The sequence below is a fragment of the Gigantopelta aegis genome, chromosome 8 (assembly GCF_016097555.1).
Source record: "Gigantopelta aegis isolate Gae_Host chromosome 8, Gae_host_genome, whole genome shotgun sequence".
Lineage (NCBI taxonomy): Eukaryota > Metazoa > Mollusca > Gastropoda > Neomphalida > Peltospiridae > Gigantopelta > Gigantopelta aegis.
Window position 1 is genome coordinate 46,735,039 of NC_054706.1, and position 24,181 is coordinate 46,759,219.

General features: G+C 37.3%; 1 protein-coding gene across 1 annotated transcript in view; it reads left to right on the forward strand.

The window, feature by feature from the left end:
- The window catches only part of LOC121380105, a 17,267-nt gene extending 3,791 nt beyond the window's left edge, over window positions 1–13,476 (forward strand). Inside the window, exons 2-4 of the mRNA XM_041508868.1 lie at window positions 6,532–6,654; window positions 9,546–9,683; window positions 12,607–13,476. Coding sequence (XP_041364802.1) covers window positions 6,532–6,654; window positions 9,546–9,683; window positions 12,607–12,839 — 494 coding nt within the window. The 3' untranslated portion in view covers window positions 12,840–13,476. The remainder of the gene's footprint in view (window positions 1–6,531; window positions 6,655–9,545; window positions 9,684–12,606) is intronic.
- The last annotated feature ends 10,705 nt before the right edge of the window (window positions 13,477–24,181 follow it).

Below are 24,181 nucleotides of genomic sequence, written 5' to 3' on the forward strand. Positions count from 1 at the left end.
ATATAAATAAACGTTGGTATCCACATTCGTGCATTTTTATTTAATTTCGGCAAACATCATCCTGTCCCACCAACAAAATAAACACACAAACTGCTTTTTCAGGTCTTTTAAAACACTATCTTACCTTAAAATGTTTTACATATAAAGCATTATACTAATAAATACATTCGGAATGACCTTTGGTCGCAATGTTTTAAAATTTCGTTTGGCTGTTGACAAATATTATAAATATTTACCTTCAAAATTATTTTAGACAAAACTCGATATTGAAATACAAAACATTACAATGTCCAGAAATACATGGAATATAGAGATAATCATATTCTAAGCAAGAAAACATAAATTTTAATTTTAATAATGCATTCATATTTTATTTGTCAAAAACGTTGAAATGGCTACAAACTGAGGATAGTCCAATTCCTTTAATATAGGTATAGAATATTAGTCTGGCATAAATGCACGGAAATACTCTTAAAGTATATTATAGACATTAGTTAAAATAAAATCAATATTTAATTTCAGAAATTATGCCAAAATATCATATTCCTTGCAAGGTGTAAATTAGGTTAAATTGGGATTTTAATTTTTAAATCTGTTATTTTTAACTTTCTTCTGTGAAAATCCTCCACCCAAAATGTTACCATTTTTATTTTTTACCAATACAGATTACAAATAGTCTTGCTTATGTAGTGAAAGCATTCCCACCTACCTGTATATAACTTAAAACAATTGTTTTAATTGCCTGGGTGCGGTAATATTGTAAAAACAAATGTTTAAATGGTGGCCATTTTGAAAACCAAGATGGCCGTCAGCAAACGACCCTGAAATGTTGCTATTGTGTTGTTGTTTTGTATTATGTTTTAGTGTTTGTAAAAGGTATTCAAATAGATATGGATCTTCTAATAATCTTGTACAAATAAAACATTATAGCATAATGCAATAGGCCGAACAGAAAGAACAGTAATTTTTTTAGCCTGGAGTGGTGCTTTTAAAATGACCGTCAAACAAATTGCTCAATGATGACAAAGTGTCATCATGCAGTTTCTGAATCAGGAAACCCTAAATGACATAAAACCATCATAAAACATCGTATGTACCCTAGTTCAAGGTACAATCCTTATTCTGCCCGACTATAGCCTTCAAAACTGAATTTTCGACAACCTAAGAGAAAAAATATATAGAAAGTTTTGAAAATAAAAAGGGCTATATGTTTTACTAAGTTATAATACGAAGTGAAAATGAACAATGTTAGTTTATTTATTAACAAAAATATGAAATAAATTGTACATATACACAGAAACAAGCACGTTTTTGTTATTGCCACAACATTTATCCTTTCTAACATGATAAAAAGTTTTGTTTTGTTTAACGACACCACTAGAGCACATTCATTTATCAATTATCGGCTATTGGATGTCAAACATTTGGTAATTTAGACATATAGTCTTAGAGAGGAAACCTGCTAAAAAAAAATTCCATTAGTAGCTAGGGATCTTTTATATGCACCATCCCACAGACATGACAGCACATACCATGGCCTTTGATATACCAGTCGTGATGCACTGGCTGGAACGTGGAAAATAGCCCAATCGGTCCACCGACAAGGATCGATCCTAAACAGACTGCACATGAAGCATGGATTTTACCACTGGGCTACGTCCTGGTCCCTTTTAAAAATGATGAGGTAAACTTAATAATTTTCAACATTGTCACAAGTGTACAAAGAGTACACTTTTGACCAACCCCCTCCCCCCCCCTAAAAGTGTACATCCCCCAAATGAAAAATGTTGATCGACATTTTTACATTTAAAAAAAAAAGTGTACGTTAGTCCCTTAACAACCCCCCCCCCCCCCCCCCCCCCACCGCGTACGGTTTGTACGCTCGTGAAATGTTGAAAATTATTGACCGCCCCTTAACAGTCATGGACCAAAAATAGACAGGAATATTGTGTTGTAATGATCAATAATAGGCCTGAGTTAGACGAACAACGTACTGTGGTATCAATATATATAAAAGATCACAGAACCTATAAATCCTAAAATACATTTAGATAGGATGGGTTTGGGGTGGGGTGCGGGTTTTTTTTATCAGTAAAACCAACAATACAATGGGAATTGTAATATACAAATGCATTATAAAGACTTCTTCAAAGGAAAAAAAAGGACTCTTCTAGTTCTAAAGTAAAAAGGTCACTTTTTGTCCGAGGTGGGTGGTGCATGGCAACTGTCTCCCCTTGCCCAACCGCTAGGTGCGCCCCATAAAAAAAATCATTTTCTTATTGACCTAACTTATATACCGGTGAAATCGTTCACATATCTCTGCGAAAAGTTTATAATCGATAAGTTTACACAGAAGTAGCACGGCACCAAAAATGAACTGTAATAGCATGGAGTTATTGCCGTTGCAAAGTAGACGTCACCAAGACAACGAAACATGCGAAAATGCGTGGAAATTAATAGGTACAGAACCACACCTTTAATGTAACTAACATTTAAATATATATTTTGTGAAACAACTTTCAGCTTCTTTCAGCATTAAGTAGAGGGATGTAACTTAGCTGCAGAGCACTCGTTTGAGGTGCGATACGTCGGAGGATCGATTGACTTCAGTGGACTCGTGTCTTTTCCCCGTCCCAACCAGATTCCCACGACTGGTACACCAAAGGCCGTATTATATGCTATTCTGTATATTGGACAGTATATAAGTTTATTTTGTTTAACAATACCGCTAGAGCATATTGATTTATTAATCATCGGCTATTGGATGTCAGACATTTGGTAAATTTAACATACAGTCTTAGAGAGGAAACCCGCTACATTTTTTTTCCATTAGTAGCAAATGATCTTTTATATGCACCATCCCACAGACAGGACAGCACACACCACGGCCTTTGATATACCAGTCGTGGTGCACTGGCTGGAACGAGAAATGGCCCAAATGGGCCAATCGACGGGGATCGATCCTAGACTGACCGCGCATCAGGCGAACGCTTTACCACTGGGCTACGTCCCGCCCGTGTATATATAAAATATCCCTTGCTGTTTTAGAGGTATGGTAACCTATGTGGCGGCTGCAGGTTTCGCCTCTTTCTCTAGACGACGGGTGAAGTAAATCCGGGCTCAGTAATAATATAATGTTATGATCTTCAATCAAATAAAAGAACACAAGCAACATGTACCTTGTTTTCGTATTTATTTATTTTTTCTATCAAGAGGTAGTTGCTTAGTTACGGCCTTAAACTAGCTTGTATTTTAACAGACTTTGTCAGACATGTTCGAAATGGGTGTTGCTCCCCTTCTCCTTTTAATTTTAGTATGACTATTAAAGGGACATTCCTGAATTTTCTGCAATTTTTAAGATGTTATCGACTAACAGAGACTTTTTAACGATTGCAATTACATATCAAATATATTTTTCTGCATAAAATATTAGTGGCTGTATATTAAACGTGTTTCGGATCGTTCTAATATTTGTACTAGGTTAAATTTCATTTTATTTCCTAAAATATTATTTTTTCGTATATACGAAACTATTTGAAGACAAAATCTAGTTTGGGCTTATTACAAATGTTAAGACAACCAGAAACACATTGAAAATACAGACACTGATATTCTAAAGAAGAAAATATATTTAATATGTAAGTTTAATTGTAGAACTATTTTATTAGTCGGAAACATCTTACAATGGAGCAAATTCAGGAATGTCCCTTTAATTAGTGCCAGTTCAAGTAGTGGTCTACTGTGCAAATGCGCCGTAGATGTCGTTGGAGATGAGGGGAGGGGAAGAGGAGGGAATTAGTGTTCGGTATTCCGTCTGAAATGGTATTCGAATATTCGATGAAAATGACGAGCGAATATTCGAATACTAACTAAATAACAACCGACTAAAACTAACGTTTAAAAACAAAACGTTTTTAATTCCGTAATGAACATTCAATAATCCCTTACTACAGCCCCCCACCCCCCTTAAAAATAACAACAACAACAAAAATACAGAAAAAAAAAGAAAGAAAAAGTAAGTTACATAAACAAGTCAAATAAATATCATAATGCTGGAGTGTCTGTCTGGTTGTTAACCTAGCTATGTATTCTGAATTCTAATCTAGTGTTACTGAAGGAACGAAGGAAATGTTTTATTTAACGACGCACTCAACACATTTGTATTTACGGTTATATGGCGTCGGACATATGTTTAAGGACCACACAGATAATGAGGGAGGAAACCCTCTGTCGCCACTTTATGGGCTACTCTTTTCGATTAGCAGCAAGGGATCTTTTATATGCACCATTCCATAGACAGGGTAGCACATGCCACGGCCTTTGATGCACCAGTTGTGGTGCACAGGCTGGAGCGAGAAATAGCCCAATAGGTCCACCGACAGGGATCTATTCCAAACCGAATGCGCATCAAGCGAATGATTTACCACTGGGCTATGTCCCGCCCCATATTGTTTCTGAATTAGTAATAACAAATTATTGTAAACGCTAAAACAGTATGGCCAAAACCAAATACACATAGAAAACTACCAGGGCCCATATTTTCGAAGCAATTTTAGCCTACGAAATCGTAAAAACACCGTAAGCTATTACGTCACTATGGCGTGTGCTGTAGTGACGTCACACCCTACGATGGATTACGATTTCGTAGCACTAAGATAGCTTCGAAAATATGGGCCCAGATCGGTTCACGGTTTTGTTTGGGTTTTGGGGGTTTGTTTTTCTCATCTTCCTTTTTTTAGTGTGGGGGGGGGGGGGGGGGGGGGGGGGAGGAGGAGGTAGGGTGTGTGCCGAAAAAGCTAAAAAGTGCGAAGTAGAAACATCAGATCACAATACTAGATAAAATTTTAAATAAATATAGCAAGGTTTTTCAATAATTTCATTTTAAAAAACGTTACGATTAGTTCTATAATGGTTTTAAAATATATTTTCTCCTAAAGTTTTGAATATTTTTATCTTTACAATTGCATAAATAATGGTATTTATCACCAATATCAGTATTACAAAGTTTACATGGCAAGTTTACATTAGAATTGTTAAACAATCTTCCAGTTCCGATCGATAATTTTAAATTTGACGCACGCAATTTAGTTATGCAGGGTTGCAGTATCTGTTTTGGTACGAGACTCTCATCAAATAAGTTTCGAAGTAAACTTCCGTTTGAATAATGTATAAAATTGGCCACTAGAAGAGTTTGTAATTTCCGAAAGCCACTGTTGTGTAAATTGATCGCAATATTTTTTTCTTTAATTCTTGATTATAGGATTTGAAATCGACCTATTGGTTAGTGTAAATATGCCCCCATTCCTGTGTTTGGAAAATATTATTTTATGAATTTCAGCCGCCCGTGTGACGTCACTTCAGTTCAATTCAATTCAGTTCAGTTTATTGCAAATTACCAAACAAGCTGGTGTCAGCAAACAGATACAAAAATTAAAAAAACAAACAAACAAAACAAACAAAAACAAACAAAAACAAACAAACCACCAACGAAACAAACATACAACATCTATAACAACAATAACAATTAATAATAATAGCAATATTAATGTACATGCCAGACGGAGAAACAAAGTTTGTATTATATTTGTAGAAATAAAGTTTGTTCTAAAAATAAATGGTTAAAGTACTGGGAAATAATTAAATTACATTACTGCCCCACTGATAGCTGGAACAAGAACTTTACGTTTAGAAATACAGCCGTCAATAAATGTTAATACATGGTTAAGAATTTCAATGTCACCATTATTGTATGACATAATAAATATAAATTGTAAATTGCTATTTAGAGTAGAGAGGTCGGAAAAGGAGTTTAACTTATCAAATAGTTGTTGCCTTTCAACATAATAAATTGGGCAGTCTAAAATAATACTCTATTCTAAACTCAGACATGTTTTACGTTCCTAACTGAACGCATGCATGTGGCAAGCAGCATGCACGATCGATATTAGAAATCAAAGAAACCGCATTATCTATCTCAAGAGATATTCGAAAACTTGAAAATAGTATTGGAATATTTCGAATAGCAAATTAACGAGCGAGTATTTGAATATTCGGATTGAACACTAGATGGAAGTTGCTAAAAGTATTAAAAGGTGCTCTTTTTGATTAGCTGAACAATACCGTCTTACTCTGTTATTATTACGCGTTTAGCATCTTAGAACAAGTTATATTGCAGCTCTCTTGGCTTTCGCGACTTTTTGAGTTTTGATCATATATATTTATTCAAGTGGTGTAAGAACGGAATGATATTCTTGTTTCATAGGATCGAACCCCGTCCCCCGTTTCAAACAGTACCCAAGGACTAGTCTATCAGATGTCGTGGTATGTACTTTTCTGTCATTGGAAAGGTTCATACAAAAGATCCCGTAGACCTATTTCTGCTAATGAAAACATGTCAGAATTATCAAATGACTGACATTCAGTAGCCCGTTAAGGCATGGTTAATTAATCTATGTACTCTAGTGGTGTCTATGTTAACTCCTTTTTATCAACTCATATATAAGTATATATAAATACATAAATTTGTTTCAGATGAAGAACGGGAGCTGACGTCTAAGAAGGAAACGGGTCTGACGAGCAATAAATGTTTTGTTTTTGTCAAAGACTACGATGACAATCCGGCCATCTTCAGCAAGGAAGCCATGCAGATAGCAAGTGAGTTTACCAAACGCTTTGTAGATCACTTTGAGAATACTAATGGTGATGATGATGGTGATAATGATGTTGATGATGGTGATGATGGTGATGATGATAATGATTTATGATGATGGTGGTGGTGATGATGATGGTGGTGGTGATGATGGTGATGGTGATGATGGTTATGGTGATGATGATGATGATGATGGTGATGATGATGATGATGATGATGATGATGGTGGTGATGATGATGATGGTGGTGATGATGATGATGGTGATGGTGGTGGTGATGTGATGATGATGATGATGGTGATGGTGGATGATGGTGATGATATGGTGGTGGTATGATGGTGGTGATGATGGTGGTGATGGTGGTGATGGTGATGATGATGATGGTGATGATGATGATGACGACGACGACGACGATGATGATGATGCTGCTGATGCTGGTGATGATGGTGGTGGTGATGATGATGATGATGATGGTGATGATGATGATGGTGATGATCGTGGTGATGATGATGGTGATGATGATGACGATGGTGATGACATTGATGGGGATAATGATGATGATGATGATGATGATGATTGTAAAAATAGCATCATCAATGGTGTATTATGACCGTGACAAGCGTCAGGTGGTGGGGGTGTGGTAGAGGCAGAGTGTCTTTTTTTGGGTCTGCTTAGATAAAACCCCATGTTGTTTTTGTTGTTTGTTGCTTTTGTGGTGATGTTTTGTTTTTGTTTTGTTTTTGTTTGTTTGTTTGTTTGTTTGTTTTTTGCTGTCCCCACCTCTAGTTAGTTGTGTCTAAGTGTGGTGTATTGGACATATTAACTGGTTTAGTAGGTACTCAGTTCGTAATCTGGTTGCTGCTCCAACCCAGGATGAGATCATAGTCTAGCCCGAATACTCTGGGACTACCGTTCGAGAGGTAGACGGACATTTGTACGGTTATGATCACGCTATCAGCCAGAGGTTATTCTATAGCACGTGGCGAGACGTAGCCCAGTGGTAAAGCGCCCGCTTGGTGAGCGGTCGGTTTAGGATCGATCCCCGTCAGTGGGCCCATTGGGCTATTTCTCGCTCCAACCAGTGTACCACGACTGGTACATCAAATGCCGTAGTATGTGCTATACTTTCTATGGGATGGTGCATATAAAAGATCCCTTGCTGCTAATCGAAAAGAGTAGCCCATGAAGTGGCGACAGCGGGTTTCCTCCCTCAATATCTGTATGTTCCTTAACCATAACCTTAACGGGTTTCTTCCTGTAGTGTGTGTATTAGTGGTGAATACCGGCCTCGGTGGTGTCGTGATTAAGCCATCCGACATTAGGTTGGTAGGTACAGGGTTCGCAGCCCGGTACCGGCTCCCACCCAGAGCGAGTTTTAACGACTCAATGGGTAGCTGTAAGGTCACTACACCTTCATCTCTCTCACTAACTACTAACAACTAACAACTAACCCCTGTCCCGGACAGACAGCCCATATAGCTGAGGTGTGTGCCCAGGACAGCATGTTTGAACCTTAATTGGATATAAGCACGAAAATAAGTTCAAATGAAATGAAATGAAGTGGTGAATAAGCAAAAATATTTGTTATAGGTGAATTCGAAAATGATCAATGTAAAGGTATTTGGCGTCAAACATATAACTTGTGTTGTATTAGAGCGGGAATCTTTGTTTACCGTATGCTAGTTAGCCAATCCGTGTTTTCTCTTGACTGAGAGAGCGATCATAAAGTTGTATCCTAACCGACCGCGACCGACGCGAGCGATGCGAGCGATTATTTTAGAAAATCATTGATTTCAATTACCGCATCCTAACCGCACGCGTGCGACGCGACATATTTATCTGTTGAGCTGTACGCTTGCGGTTAGGATGCGGTAATTGAAATCAATGATTTCTAAAATAATCTGTTAAGCTGTATCCTAACCGGCCGCGCGCGACGCGAGCGACGCGATCGATTATTTTAGAAATCATTGATTTCAATTGCCGTATCCTAACCGCACGCGTGCGACACGACATACAAATCAGTCGCGTCGCGCGCGTGCAGTTAGGATGCTTCAATTGAAATCAGTGGTTTCTAAAAAAATCGCTCGCGTCTCTCGCGTCACACGCGGCCGGTTAGGATGCACCTTTAAGCTGTATCCTAACCGGCAGCGAGCGATGCGAGCGATTATTTTAGAAATCATTGATTTCCATTGCCGCATCCTAACTGCACGCGCGCGACGCAACATATTTATATGTCACGTCGCACGCGTGCGGTTAGGATGCAACAATTGAAATCAATGATTTCTAAAATAATCGCTCGCATCGCTCGCAGCCGGTTAGGATACAGCTTTAGGATACAACTTAAAGATACAGTTTTAACCGTACAAATCTCCGTCTAGAGTATTCGGGCTAATCATAGTCCAGCTCATTGTGGTGGTGGTCGGTGTTTAACGTAATAGACTGTTTATTGACAAGTCAAAGGTCGTGATATCCAATTTACTGTCCTGTCTGTGGGGAAAATAAATGTAAAAGATATGTGAATCAAATCAATATGAATATATAGCTATGTAGCGGAAGTTTGTTTTCACACACACATTATAGCTCACATATAGGACATTACATACCACGGGCTTTAATGTACAAGTCGCGGGGTAATGATTGATACGGCGAGGGCGATCGATCCTACGACCCATCGCACCTCAGATGATTTGCTATACCAAGTTGTAAACTACATACCGCACGTTATAATATAACATGAAATTATAGGGCCGGATTTACAAAGCGTGTTTTTCTTAAACTCATGTGTTTAAGCATCGTAAAATGTGTGTTCTTACATTCGTGTATGACTAAAACAGGCTTTATACATATGGCCCATATTGACTTATTTTATGGAACATTATTATGTTTTCTTCTTCCAGGACTTCAGAACTCGGCAGCGTCGTGTTACCTCGTCGTACTCATTGATCTCATCGCTGCAGGCGTCATTGGCATGATCGGCATTTTCCGTAAACAGGTGGCCAGTTGTATGGTCACCGGCGTGCTCTACTGCATGGCGGGTAAATATTTAAAACAAAAAAATTACTGACTGGCTGACTGACTGATTCGCTCGCTCGCTCACTCACTCACTCACTCATTTACTCACTCACTTTAAAAATTTAAGGAAAGATTACGTTATGATTTGGTATTACTAGTATATTGCTATCCTGTGCTATGCTGTGCTATGCTGTGATATGCTGTGCCGTGCCTTGCCTTGCCTTGCCTTGCCTTGCCTTGCCTTGCTGTGCCGTGCCATGATATGCTACAGTGAAAGAAATAAGCAGAATGTTTCACTAGTTCACGGGACAAAGTCATTATAAGATCTACATGTCCTTCAATATTTTCTACGAGTCATAATTACCAAATGTTTGACATCCAACAGCCAATGATTACTTAATCAATGTGCTCTAGTGGTGTCGTTAAACAAAACAAACTTAAATATTTTGTCACAAAAAGGTTTAAAAATAGCTTAAAATGAAACAAGTTTTTTTTACATGCCCATCGGATAAGGATAACTATTGAGGTGTGTTTTCCTTGTCTGGGCATATTTTCACTCAGGACAAACGGACAAATGTTTATTTCGAACACTGTAAACTATACCAGATATAGAAAGAAAGAAATGTTTTATTTAACGACGCACTCAACACATTTTATTTACGGTTATATGGCGTCAGACATATGGTTAAGGACCACACAGATTTTGAGAGGAAACCCGCTGTCGCCATTACATGGGCTACTCTTCCGATTGGCAGCAAGGGATCTTTTATTTGCACTTCCCACATGCAGGATAGCACAAACCAAGGCCTTTGTTGAACCAGTTATGGATCACTGGTCGGTGCAAGTGGTTTACACCTACCCATTGAGCCTTGCGGAGCACTCACTCAGGGTTTGGAGTCGGTATCTGGATTAAAAATCCCATGCCTCGACTGGGATCCGAACCCAGTACCTACCAGCCTGTAGACCGATGGCCTGCCACGACGCCACCGAGGCCGGTATACCAGATATAACCCGTACTTCACACGCGAACGTTCAGATAGGATGTGCTGACGTTATACTGGGCTTTCTCTAAAAAATATAACACCGCCAGCCCTCGTTAGCCGAGGGTATATACATAAAGATGGCGGCCTCCACTGAGGTTTTATTTATAGAATTCATCTTCGTATGCAATATTTAGCACGATGTGAATACTGTAAACAATTGGGCATGGGATCAAAAAGATCCCTGGGAAGTGCGGTAACGGGTAAGTACAAAGACATCTGTCGGCAGTGCAGATCAAAATAACAGAAGCGATCAGAAGAATAAGAACCTGTTAAAATGTCTTGTGTATTATATTATATTATATTATATTATATTATATTATATTATATTTAGGGGATAATATCACTGTGTTTCGTTGTTAACTATAAAGATTTATCACAAAATTTGTCTTCTTTATAAAACCAAATTTTGTGATAAATCCTTATAGTTAACAACAAAACACAGTGATATTATCCCCTAATTATATTATATTATATTATATTATATTATATTATATTATATTATATATTATATTATATTATATTATATTATATTATATTTCATAGCATAGCATAGAATAGCATAGCATAGCATAGCATAGCATAGCATTTTTCATTTCAACTTATTTTCGTACTTATATCCAATTAAGGTTCAAGCACGCTGTACTGGGCACACACCTGAGCTATCTGGGCTGTCTGTCCTGGACAGTGGATTAGTTGTTAGTGGTTAGTGAGAAAGAAGAGGGTGTAGTGGTCTTACACCTACACACTGAGTCGTTAAAACTCGCTCTGGGTGGGAGCCGGTACCGGGCTGCGAACCTGTACCTACCAGGCTTAAATGTCCGATGGCTTAATCACGACACCACCGAGGCCGGCATAGCATAGCATAGCATAGCATAGCATAGCATAGCATAGCATAGCATAGCATAGCATAGCATATATCATAACATATATAGCATATCATAGCATATCATGTATCATAGTATATCATATAGCATAGCATAGCATAGCATAGCATAGCATAGCATAGCATTTCATTTCATTTTAACTTATTTTCGTGCTTATATCCAATTAAGGTTCAAGCACGCTGTCCTGGGCACACACCTGAGCTATCTGGGCTGTCTGTCAAGGACAGTAGATTAGTTGTTAGTGGTTAGTGAGAAAGAAGAGGGTGTAGTGGTCTTACACCTACCCACTGAGTCGTTAAAACTCGCTCTGGGTGGGAGCCGGTACCGGGCTGCGAACCTGTACCTACCAGGCTTATGTCCGATGGCTTAATCACGACACCACCGAGGCCGGCATAGCATAGCATAGCATAGCATAGCATAGCATAGCATAGCATAGCATAGCATAGCATAGCATATATCATAACATATATAGCATATCATAGCATATCATGTATCATAGTATATCATATAGCATAGCATAGCATAGCATAGCATAGCATAGCATAGCATAGCATAGCATAGCATTTCATTTCATTTTAACTTATTTTCGTGCTTATATCCAATTAAGGTTCAAGCACGCTGTCCTGGGCACACACCTGAGCTATTTGGGCTGTCTGTCAAGGACAGTGGATTAGTTGTGAGTGGTTAGTGAGAGAGAAGAGGGTGTAGTGGTGTCTTACACCTACCCATTGGAGTCGTTAAAACTCGCTCTGGGTGGGAGCCGGTACCGGACCGCGAACCCTGTACCTACCAGCCTTATGTCTGATGGCTTAACCACGACACCATCGAGGCCGGCATAGCATAGCATAGCATAGCATAGCATAGCATAGCATGTATCATAGCATATCATGTATCATGTCATAGCATAGCATAGCATAGCATAGCATAGCATAGCATAGCATAGCATAGCATAGCATAGCATAGCATAGCATATAGCATATAGCATATCGTATCATATCATATCATATTATATATTTCAGCTCTGTTTGGAGTGTTCGGTCTGTCGATGTTTCACACGAAGAATTATTATGAGAAGTATGAATGCTACGCCATGGAGCTCCTCCCACAATCCGTCTGTCCAGCGCGTGAAGTCACTATTGAATGGGCAATTCCATTGGCATGGGTAGGGGTGATCTTTTGTGCCCTTGCATCGGTGCTGTGGTGGATCGTGGCGCGCGCACTGCGCGTGATCCTGGCGAAGACAATGCTATGACGGTGGGAAATAATGTTTTTGTAACACACGCTGTAGATGCAGTCAGTGTCAGTGTAAGTCAGCTTTTGTTCGTGACTTATGCTAGCGTGTCGTTAAAAATACATTATAGTCATTAAAGAGACATTCCTGAGTTTGCGGCAATTTTTAAGATGTTATCAATTAACAGACTTTTCGACGACTATAATTACGTACGAAATTACAAATATTACAAATTTTTACAAATATTAAGACGACCAGAAACACATTGAATATACAGACATTGATATTCTAAACAAGAAAATATATTTAATATGAAAGTGTAATCGTAGAAATATTTTATTAGTCGGAAACATCTTACAATGGAGCAAACTCAGGAATGCCCCTTTAAGTTTTAAACATCAAACGATCCAGCATACATTTCTAGTCACTGCGGATAGCCTAACGCACTTTGTGATCGACTATATATATTATTGCAATTACGATGAATTTATGGTAATGACATTTTGGCGTGTTTTGGAACAGGTATGTGTGTTTGATATGTTATTGATATTGTTAAAATAAGTCAAGGTATAGTTGGAAATATTTTTTTTTACGAAGAAAACCCCCTTATGTTGGTAGCCCAGTGGTAAAGTGCTCGCTTGGTGCGCGGTCGGTTTGGGATAGATCCCCGTTGGTGGGCCCATTGGGCTATTTCGCGCTCCAGCCAGTGCACCATGACTGGTACATCAAAGGCCGTGGTATGTGCTATCCTGTCTATGGGATGGTGCATATAAAAAAATCCCTTGTTGCTAATCGAAAAGAGTAGCCCATGAAGTGGCGACAGCGGGTTTCATTCCTCAATATTTGTGTGGTCCTTTACCATATGTCCGACGTCATATAACCGTAAATAACCGTTAATTAAACCATTTCCTTCCTTCCTTCCTTCCATTATGTTGCTTTTTTTGTAAGGAGTATACCCGTTTGACAGAGCGCCCGCTTGAGATGCGGTGGTAAGAGAATTGACACCATCCACGGTTTGACATAGTCCGGAGGGACGTAGTAAGTGTCGTTTTTACTACGTCCGGATCTTGTTACATACCCTATATATAGCCTGTATTCAAAACTTGAGGCACCATGTTTCAACCGTTTCTCAACCGAAATAGTGCAACAAATGGACACACAAACCAAAAATGTATAACCTACTGTACTCACAAAATCCCAATTGAAGTACTTGCATCATTATTAACAAAATAATTCTTCTATGGCAACCTTAAAAAAAAATATCCCCGCCATGTTAAATCTGCTAAGTAGAGGGAAGCAACTCGCCGTGCACGTTAAGAAAAGTATTGACTTAACGTGCCCCGTGCACTAGGTTTGAAATACTTTTACGGAGTGCTTAATAAAAGTGTTACTCTCACAATCTTGACCAAGTCTCGCAGTAACTATTATAATTATATTAAACACATAATAGCCGTGGCTTTAAATGTACTACTGTGGTGCTTTTTCCTTTTCCCTTATATTCGCGGGTTGGGCCATTCCAGTTGATTGGTTTATAATTGTTTGTTTGTTTGTTTTATTTTTATTTTCAATTAGAAAATCATGTAAATATAACAGATATCTCAGAGACTATAGGTCAATACTAATTATCTATTCTTAGCAAAGAGTAGATTTTTAAAAATAAATGTTTCCAAACATTACCGATCAAGCCCGATCTTCCATGCATGTAATAGTTAGGCCTAGTTAATTAGTTTCATGAACAATGTAAACAAGCAGCCAAGACCAATCTTCCATTCATGTTATAATTAGTTATCTAGGCGTAGCGATAACACATAATTTATAATTAACATTTTATATGTATATACGTACATTTCAACAGATGAAAAATCAGTAATGCATTAATATCATGGTATACCTTAAAATTTAATTTCTTTTAGTAGTCCACATTGGACGATTGATTGCATTTCACAAGTGGTGTCATTGTCAGCAGGTTAGTCAGTCAAACGTTATGTACAATGGTCATTGTGAAATGGTGTTTCCTCAAATTGTTTTTCACTACAATTAACCGTTATGTTTTGTTACTATAGTAACTTTTTGTGGAGTTTAAATGGAGATATTATTTTTTCTTTTCTTTTCTTTTCTTTCTTTCTTTCTTTTTTTCTTTCTTTCTTTCTTTCTTTTTTCTTTCTTTCTTTTTTCTTTCCTTCCTTCCTTCCTTCCTTTCTTCTTTGTTTCTTTTTGTATTCAATCCTTTTTCTTTCTGTGTTTAAATAAGCGTACGAGACAAGGGGTAGGGGCTAATCACCCCCCCCCCCCCCCCCTCCCCAGTTCTGAAGAAAATCCTCAAATTCGGGCAAAACGACAGAAATATTCGGGCAAAATTAGCTGGCCTGAAACCGTTTCATAATTTATTTTCATCATTCTACTCAAAATATCAGTTGTAATCCATATAAAAATGCGTAATGATTCATTTGCAACCCTATATATTTTTTTGGCAGTAAAGCTAAGATGAATAAATGTTGTTATCCAGATTCGGGCATTTCCGTTTCATTCCAGCAAAAAATCAGCCTGCAAAAATGGTAGCTCGTACGCCTGTCTAATTAGCCTATGTCTGTTTGTAATTTATTTGCCTGTTTATTTGTACAAGAATTTGAAATATTAGAAACGAATTCTCATTGTAACCATACGTTGTTATAGCAGTGTATTTGTTGATACATTCAGATTGTTATGCTCAAAAATAGTGATGGCCACTTTTTGTTTATTGTATTCAGCAGTTCGAAAGAAAAAAATATTTGTGCTTTTTCTTTTGCCTGTTGTAAAAATGAACAAAATATTTGCCATGTGATTTGTAATATTTTAACATTTTGGATTAAACAATATTTAAATTCCACTGGAATCGATTTGCGTCCAAAATATAGTGGCCTTGACTGAAGTTAAATATTACAAAACTTGTTATAAGTTGTTATTATATGTGCCATATTTGAATCATGTTTTGTGTATATTTGAATATCGTTGAATACTTCTCCTGTTAGATGGAAGTATAATATGAACTGTATTTTGCTTTTTAATTTGTTTTCGTATTTATAATTAATTAAATCAAGTTTAAAAAATAAAATAAAACATTATAAACTAAATGAAACGTTAAATGAGATTAAATACATTACTGTATAACTGGTAGTCGCAGGTGTAAACATTTACTCCGTCCCATCCTCCTACAAAAAAAATGTGTTGTTGTTTTGTTTTGTAAATAATTTCAGTTTGGTTTGATATAAGAAGAAAAGTAAAAATGTTTTGGAAATAACAAAAAAACAAAACAAACAACAAACAACAAACAAAAACACAAAAACACCATACAAAAAAACAACAAAAAAAAAACTATTTTTGTGTGTAAATTAGAAAACAATCGGCTCCGAAATAAATAACTTGTAGTAAATTCCAAAGTATGAAAAAGGCGTTCCCTGTGAGAAGGACCATACGATGTTTTGTAAAATTGGCTCCAGACCTGTAGAGAGCGAGGGGTGGGCGAGCTGACACCCGCACTTGAAGACGAGAATGTGCTACTTTTGTTTAAGTCTATATAAACAAAAATATAAATCTGGATTGTGTCCCCACCCCCTTAGAGATTGTACCCTCAACTTCAGATATTGATCGACGGGTCTGCCTCCCAAAACACCCAGAAACCTCAACCACGACCCGAACGCCCGTGTGTACTACACCAGCGTTAATTATTCAACAATGATAGGAGAATACGTCATTTGCCATACTGGCATGAAGTACACACAATCGATTTTTTTGTCTCTTAGACTGTGTTTACGACACATTTACAAACAGTACCCAAGAGTATATTATGACCTTTTTGTCGTTTTCCAATCAATAAACGTATTTCAGTATCACAATGTGTTGTTATTTATTATTTAATGACTGCTTATAGGTTACTCTTTTTATTAATTTACTTGAATATTGAGTATTCTGTGAGTTTAAAAAAAAAACAGAAACCAAAACTAAATGGAAGAGAGAGAGAGAGAGAGAGAGAGAGAGAGAGAGAGAGAGAGAGAGAGAGAGAGAGAGAGAGAGAGAGAGAGAGAGAGAGAGAGAGAGAGAGAGAGAGAGAGAGAGAGATAGATAGATAGATAGAGAGAGAGAGAGAGAGAGAGTGTGAGAGAAAAGAGAGAGAGAGAGAGAGAGAGAGAGAGAGAGAGAGAGAGAGAGAGAGAGAAAAAATAGACAAAAGAAAGAAAGAAAAATCAACGGTAATAAGTAGTAAAAAAGTGACATCGCCGTTGCTTTATGTACTTAATATAATCATAGAATGGATAGATGAATGAATAAATGAATGAATGAATGAATCCATGAATGAATGCATGAATGAATGAATGAATGAGTTAATTAATTAATATTTAACGACACTCCAGTACAAAAATACACATCGGCTATTTGGTGTCATAAAAGGTAAGTATATGGAATAGTATTTATATAATGGGGAAAAGTATAAAGTGTTTATGAAACTTTAAAATTAATTCTGGGTCGAATTTAAAAGATTCCAAAACATTTTAATATAATCATAGATGTCTATATATATATATTGATTGAATGAAATAAGGGAACAAATGATATTTTAAATCGAATTTAAATTCAATACTGGCGTAGGTATATCTGTATAACATACAAAGATATAACGTGGCACTGAAAGTCACTAAAGTGGGTTGAATGGCAGTAACATTTCAACTTATTTTCGTGCTTATATCCAATTTAAGGTTCAATAACGCTGTCCTGGGCACACACCTCAGTTATATGGGCCGTCTGTCCAGGACAGTAGGTTAGTTGTTAATTGTCAGTGGTTAGTGAGAGAGAAGAGGCTGTAGTGGTCTTACACCTACCCAATGAGTCGTTAAAACTCGCTCTGGGTTGGAGCCGGTACCGGGCTGCGAAACCCAGTACCTACCAGTCTTAAGTCCGATGGCTTAACCACGACACCACCGAGGCCGTAACATAGCTAACTTCCTGATACTATGGGTGAGGGCCATGTTTGCAGTCCAAAAAAAAATAAAAAAAATCATAATAATAATAAAATGCTGTTAGTACTTGTGTGTTCCCTTAGTTGTTTGTACAGCAGTATATATGCACGAAGTTCTGTCTTGTGCAGGTTTATATTTGATAAAAGCAGTTTCGAGAATGGCAGTCCTCTTTCCGACAGACCAGGAACAGTGCCTCTCCCTGGGGAGTGCCAGTCCACCTGTAGACAAAGCACACTACATAATGATTGATTGATTGAATGAATGAATGAATGATTTATTGATTGTATGCATAAATGAATGAATGAATAAAAAGTTTGTTTTGTTTAACGACACCACTAGAGCACACTGATTTATTAATCATAGGCTATTAGATGTCAAACATTTGTAATTCTGACATATAGTCTTAGAAAGGAAACCCGCTATATTTTTTCTATTAGTAGCAAGGGATCTTTTATATGCACCATCCCACAGACAGGATAACACATACCACGGCCTTTGATATACCAGTCGTGGTGCACTGGCTGGAACAAGAAATAGCCCACCGACGGGGATCGATCCTAGACCGACCACGCATCAAGCGGACGCTTTACCATTGGGCTAGGTCCCGCCCCAAATGAATGAACGAATGGATGACTGACTGGATGAATGAATGAATGGATGAATGAACGAACTAATGGATGACTGACTGGATGAATGAATGAATGGATGAATGAACGAACGAATGGATGACTGACTGGATGAATGAATGAATGGATGAATGAACGAACTAATGGATGACTGACTGGATGAATGAATGAATGGATGAATGAACGAACGAATGGATGACTGACTGGATGAATGAATGAATGGATGAATGAATGAACGAATGGATGACTGACTGGATGAATGAATGAATGGATGAATGAACGAACGAATGGATGACTGACTGGATGAATGAATGAATGGATGAATGAACGAACGAATGGATGACTGACTGGATGAATGAATGAATGGATGAATGAACGAACTAATGGATGACTGACTGGATGAATGAATGAATGGATGAATGAACGAACGAATGGATGACTGACTGGATGAATGAATGAATGGATGAATGAATGAACGAATGGATGACTGACTGGATGAATGAATGAATGAATGTTTAATGACACCTCAGCACCAAAACAACGACATTAGCTATCGAGGAAGAAAATGTTTTATTTAACGACGCACTCAACACATCTTATTTACGGTTATATGGCGTCAGACATATGGTTAAGGAACACACAGATAATGAGAGAGGAAACCAGCTGTCGCCACTTCATGGGCTACTCTTTTCGATTAGCACCATTCCACAGATATGATAGTACATACCACGGCCTTTGCTGTGGAGCAGTTGTGGAGCACTGGCTGGAACGAGAAATAGACAATGGGTCCATCGACGGGGATCGATACTAGACCGACCGCGCATCAAGCGAACGCTTTACCACTGGGCAAAAAAAGGTATATTTGGTGATCAACATCAATTTACAATTCTAAACTTATTAATAACAGTAGTGTAGACAGCTATGAAAGAGTCACATTTATGAAAGACTTTGAATTAATATGACAGAACAGAACTTTATTACAATCAGGCCGTTCTGCAACGAAGGAAGGAAATATTTTATTTAACGACGCACTCAACACATTTTATTTACGGTTATATGGCGTCAGACATATGGTTAAGGACCACACAAATATTGAGGGAGGACACCAGCTGCGCCACTTCATGGGCTACTCTTTTCGATTTCAGATTTCAGACCAGCTTTTACATGCCTATGTCTACTAGGGTTCAGGCATGCCCCCCCCCCCCCCCCCCCCAATTTACTTTATCTAAAATCCTGAATCCTTTCATGCTCTTGTTTCCTGCTTAGATGTTTCTTGGTTTAATTATCGATTTTATGAGAAAATGTTGGTTTTGAATAACGACACCACTCAAGTTCAAGTTCTTTATTTGCCGTAAGTTAAACAAACTTATCAGCATAAATACATACATATATAATCACGCTATATATACAAATATACAAATACAGGTGGAGAGTGATTTAAGAATTAATGGTAAAATTAACATAGCATACTAGTAATAGTGGTGGGATGTACATATATATGTGCACTATAAACATTATCGTGGTATAGTAATAATTCTAATTCTAAATATATAGGTATATATTGATGTATACCAGATGAAATATGATTAATATACTTGCTAATGAAACGGCAGGTTTGTGGATGTCATATTTTAAGTAAGCTTCAGTAAATTGTCTCTAACTTTATTTGCCAAAACTAAATATTTTCCCAGGTTATTGATGTCTTTATTGTTTTCAGTTGTTAATAGTTCAGTGAGCCTAAATACGCTTGGACGTCTGTGGTAACATTGTTTAATATACTTATTCCTCAAATCATTCATAGCTGGGCAAATAAGGATAAAATGGTATTCGTCTTCTATATCATTATAGTTACAAATAGTGCATTTTCTTTCGGCCCTGTCAATTTTCCTACACCTTCCGTTTTCTATATTTAATTTGTGTGCACTAATTCGGATCTTTGATATTTCTTTTAAGTGATTTAATGGTATGGGTTGTCTAAGATATGTTTGTAGCTTGAATTCAAGTAACAAAAATTTATATAAGGTACCTTTCGGTGAAGTCGTTATTCGACTAAAACAATGTTGTTTAAAATTATCGTAAATTCTTTCCTTAATTATATTATATTCTCTGTTACCAACATTTGGTATGTTCCATATATAGTTTAGTCCAAGCCTATTTAGTTCTTGTTTGACTTGTGTTACCCAGTTACCCTTTACTCGTTCCATTTCCTCATATATAGCTAAAAGGATACAATTTTCAGTATTTCATATTTTAATCCAATATTTAAAAATTCTTAATTTTCTCATAATATACAGAGGAAAACGCCCTAACTCACTATATATAATTCATTACAGGCCCTTGTTGTACTCCAAGTAGTTTTTTACAGAATTTTGTATGAATATTTTCAACATCCCTTGCACAGTGGAATCCCCAGACCTCTGACCCATAACTAAAAATACTGTTAACATAGGTGTCAAAAACAGATAGCATTGTTTCAATATTAAAATAATGTCTTTTGCATACGTTTAATAATGAAAACAAGAACACTAGAACACATTGATTTGTTAATCATCGGCTGTTGGATGTCAAACATCTTTTATATGCATCATCCCACATAATGGATATCACATACCACGGCCTTTGATATATATCAGTCGTGGTGCACTGACAGGGACGATAAATAGCCCAATGGGCCCACCGACGGGGATCGACCCCAAACTGACCGAGCATCAAGCGAGTGCTTTACCACTGGTCTACGTCCCGCCCGTACTATACGTTTTATGAGAGACGACCATACCATGTAGTGATCGCGTGATAAAGTTCTGTTCTGTTCTGTTATGTGAATTACTTTTAAATTGACCCCGAGCGGATCTGCTGCCCCTGATGAAGAATGATGATCACTTGGACACAAGTGATCAATTAGTGACCAGTGCTCCACAGTTGCGGCCACAGTCATTCGCGAAGGACATTAAAATCCATTCAGCCGGTAGAGTTAATGTTATTTCTTGGACTGTGGATAGTGTTTCAAGTTGTGATCCAGAATGAATGAATGAACGAACGGACGGACGGACGGACGGACGGACGGATGGATGGATGGATGGATGGACGAACGAATGAATGAATGGATAAATGGATGTTTAACGACACCCCAGCACGAAAAATACATCGGCTACTGGGTGTCAAACTATGGTAAATGCAAAACTTAAGTGATGACCAACATCAATGTAAAAATTCAAAAGATAATAAAAACAGTGTCAAGAACTGTGTGAAAAATATAAATATCTCAGATAGATAAAATTAAAATTGAGAATAAAAATCAGTATCACGTAGAAATTGTAATAAAAGTTCTGGATGGTTGTTGTGACGGTACATGCTCTTAATTTCTTTTCGCCTGTGGCGATATTAATTGTGTTAGAGGGCCGTGCGCAGTTCCAATTACACTTAGCCCAGGTGGGCAACTTGTTACGTAATACCTCCGCTGCGCGACGGTGGACGAGCTGTTCCAATACACACCCAGCGAGGTGCGGAGGCCATGTGGCGAGTAGTTACGTAATACCTCCGCGAGTGCGGTTTTCACAACCGTGATTTGGCGACGATCGGCGTCATTAAGTCTGGCGATCATAGAAAAATATGCCGGCGTGGTCGTGGTGGAAACTCACATGATAAGATTCGGTGCCGCGATGTATCCCCAGGCGATATTCGATTTTATAATAAATAGCTAGGGTTTTAGAGATATCGAGGAGAACCATTTTGGAGGTATCCAGGGGAACGGTCGTCGTCCACTGAACGATCTATATTAGTTCAGACGGGACTTTGGTAAATATATATTTCTGCTCTGTGTATAACCTTGATGTGATTGATGTGACTTTAAATATTTTAATACTGTATTATACCAATATTCTTTAGACAGTGTCTTCGGTCATCTGACGAAGTAAATCGTAGACTTTTGTTCTAACATTATACGAGTATTTGGTAATATAAAGCTTAGCCAGTCATCCTAGAGGACCTAGGTAAACTGTAGGTTATTGTCTTTATTGTGATAGGTACCAGTATTAATTCTGTATTACAAGGTTATTGAATGAGTAGTTAGGGTTAATTAAAAATTAACCAGTTAGGAATAGTGTTGTAATTCCTTTATTAATTAAGTTCCCCTGGAAGCGTTTCTCCATTATCACACGTGTGCGTGTTAGCGTTTCTCAATTATCACACGTGTGGGTGTTGTGTCACGGTGAAGTGATTAGCATATTGTGTAAACTAGACACCTAGAGATTAACTAATTAAGTGATCAGTTCTGGGTTGTTATTATTGTTGTTATTAATTAACTACTGCGGCAGTACATGTGTCAGCGTAGGTTAATACAGATTCCAAAGTGTATTGTGTTTTTGTTGTGTTTTCTAGTGAACTAAACGTGCTATAATAATATATACTGTATATAAGTTCGTATCTCTGATCATACCTAGAGACGAGCCACATTAGGGTATAATCGCCCGTTACAGAGATATCTAATAGATATACAGTTAGGAGAGATATTTGGACAATCGTGTTTTATTCAGTTACGGGTATTATAGAATCCCCGTGACAGTTGTGATTCAGATGACAAAATGACATTTGAATACTACACAACGTTGAGTCATCACCCCTGCGCGTGCTGTAACCTCACCGTGGTGCAGGGGTGTAACATTCTCTTTGAGAATGACCAATACAGCACAAATTGAAGTTTAGAGTAAAATTCGGTGTCCGTAAAATTCTGTGATATTTGTATTTGTATTTTTGCACAGTTCTTTACACTGTTTTTGTTTAAACCTTGAATTTTTATATTACCATAGTTTGACACCCAATAGCCGATGTATTTTTCATGCTGGGGTGTCGTTAAACATTCATTCATTCATTCATTCATTCATTGAGTCATCAATATAAGAAATGTTAAACTTGTTTCGATATATACTCATGTATATGTGTGTTTGTTTTGTTTAACGACACCACTAGAGCACATTAATTTATTAATCATCGGCTATTAGATGTCAAACATTTAGTAATTTTGACTCGTAGTCACACACACACACACACACACACACACACACACACACACAAACACACACACAAAACCTTTTTAATTAAATGTATTTTATCTTAATTCTTTACACTCTGAAAATAAAGAATGGCAAAAATCATCTTTTTAAAATGTAGACTTCAGACCTGTCACAAAAAAACGAACATATTTGCCAAGACATTTGTAATAGTTACTAATAATGTAATGACGCTAGGATCACAGCAAAACAATATCATATGAAACCTTTGAACCAAAGAACCGGCCTTTGCTGTTGTACAAATTACAATATGTTTGTCTATAGTATGAGTACGCCTATGCAATAAACCATAAAATTAAGACTATATGTTAGTCATCAATATATGTTAGTCATCAATATATGTTTACCTTTGCAGATTTGCCCGAAATGCAAAATTGGTTAATCTCTGTACACTGGACACATTGAATTTACAAGCTTGCCTCATCATATATTATAGCATCGTTTGCTACTAGTATCGTCTGTCGCCATGCTTCTTTTTTTTTTTAAATTACTTTGAAACACAAACCAGTGAAATTGAAGCCCGTCTTTCGGTTTTACTATTGAGAGTATTACTGTTTACGTGTGACATCAGTACCACGTTACACATACTACGCTGTTCATATACAAAGTGATACGTTTATAACGTTCAATTCTTATAATTCCAAGATTATATCTATTATATAAATATAAAATACTATCAA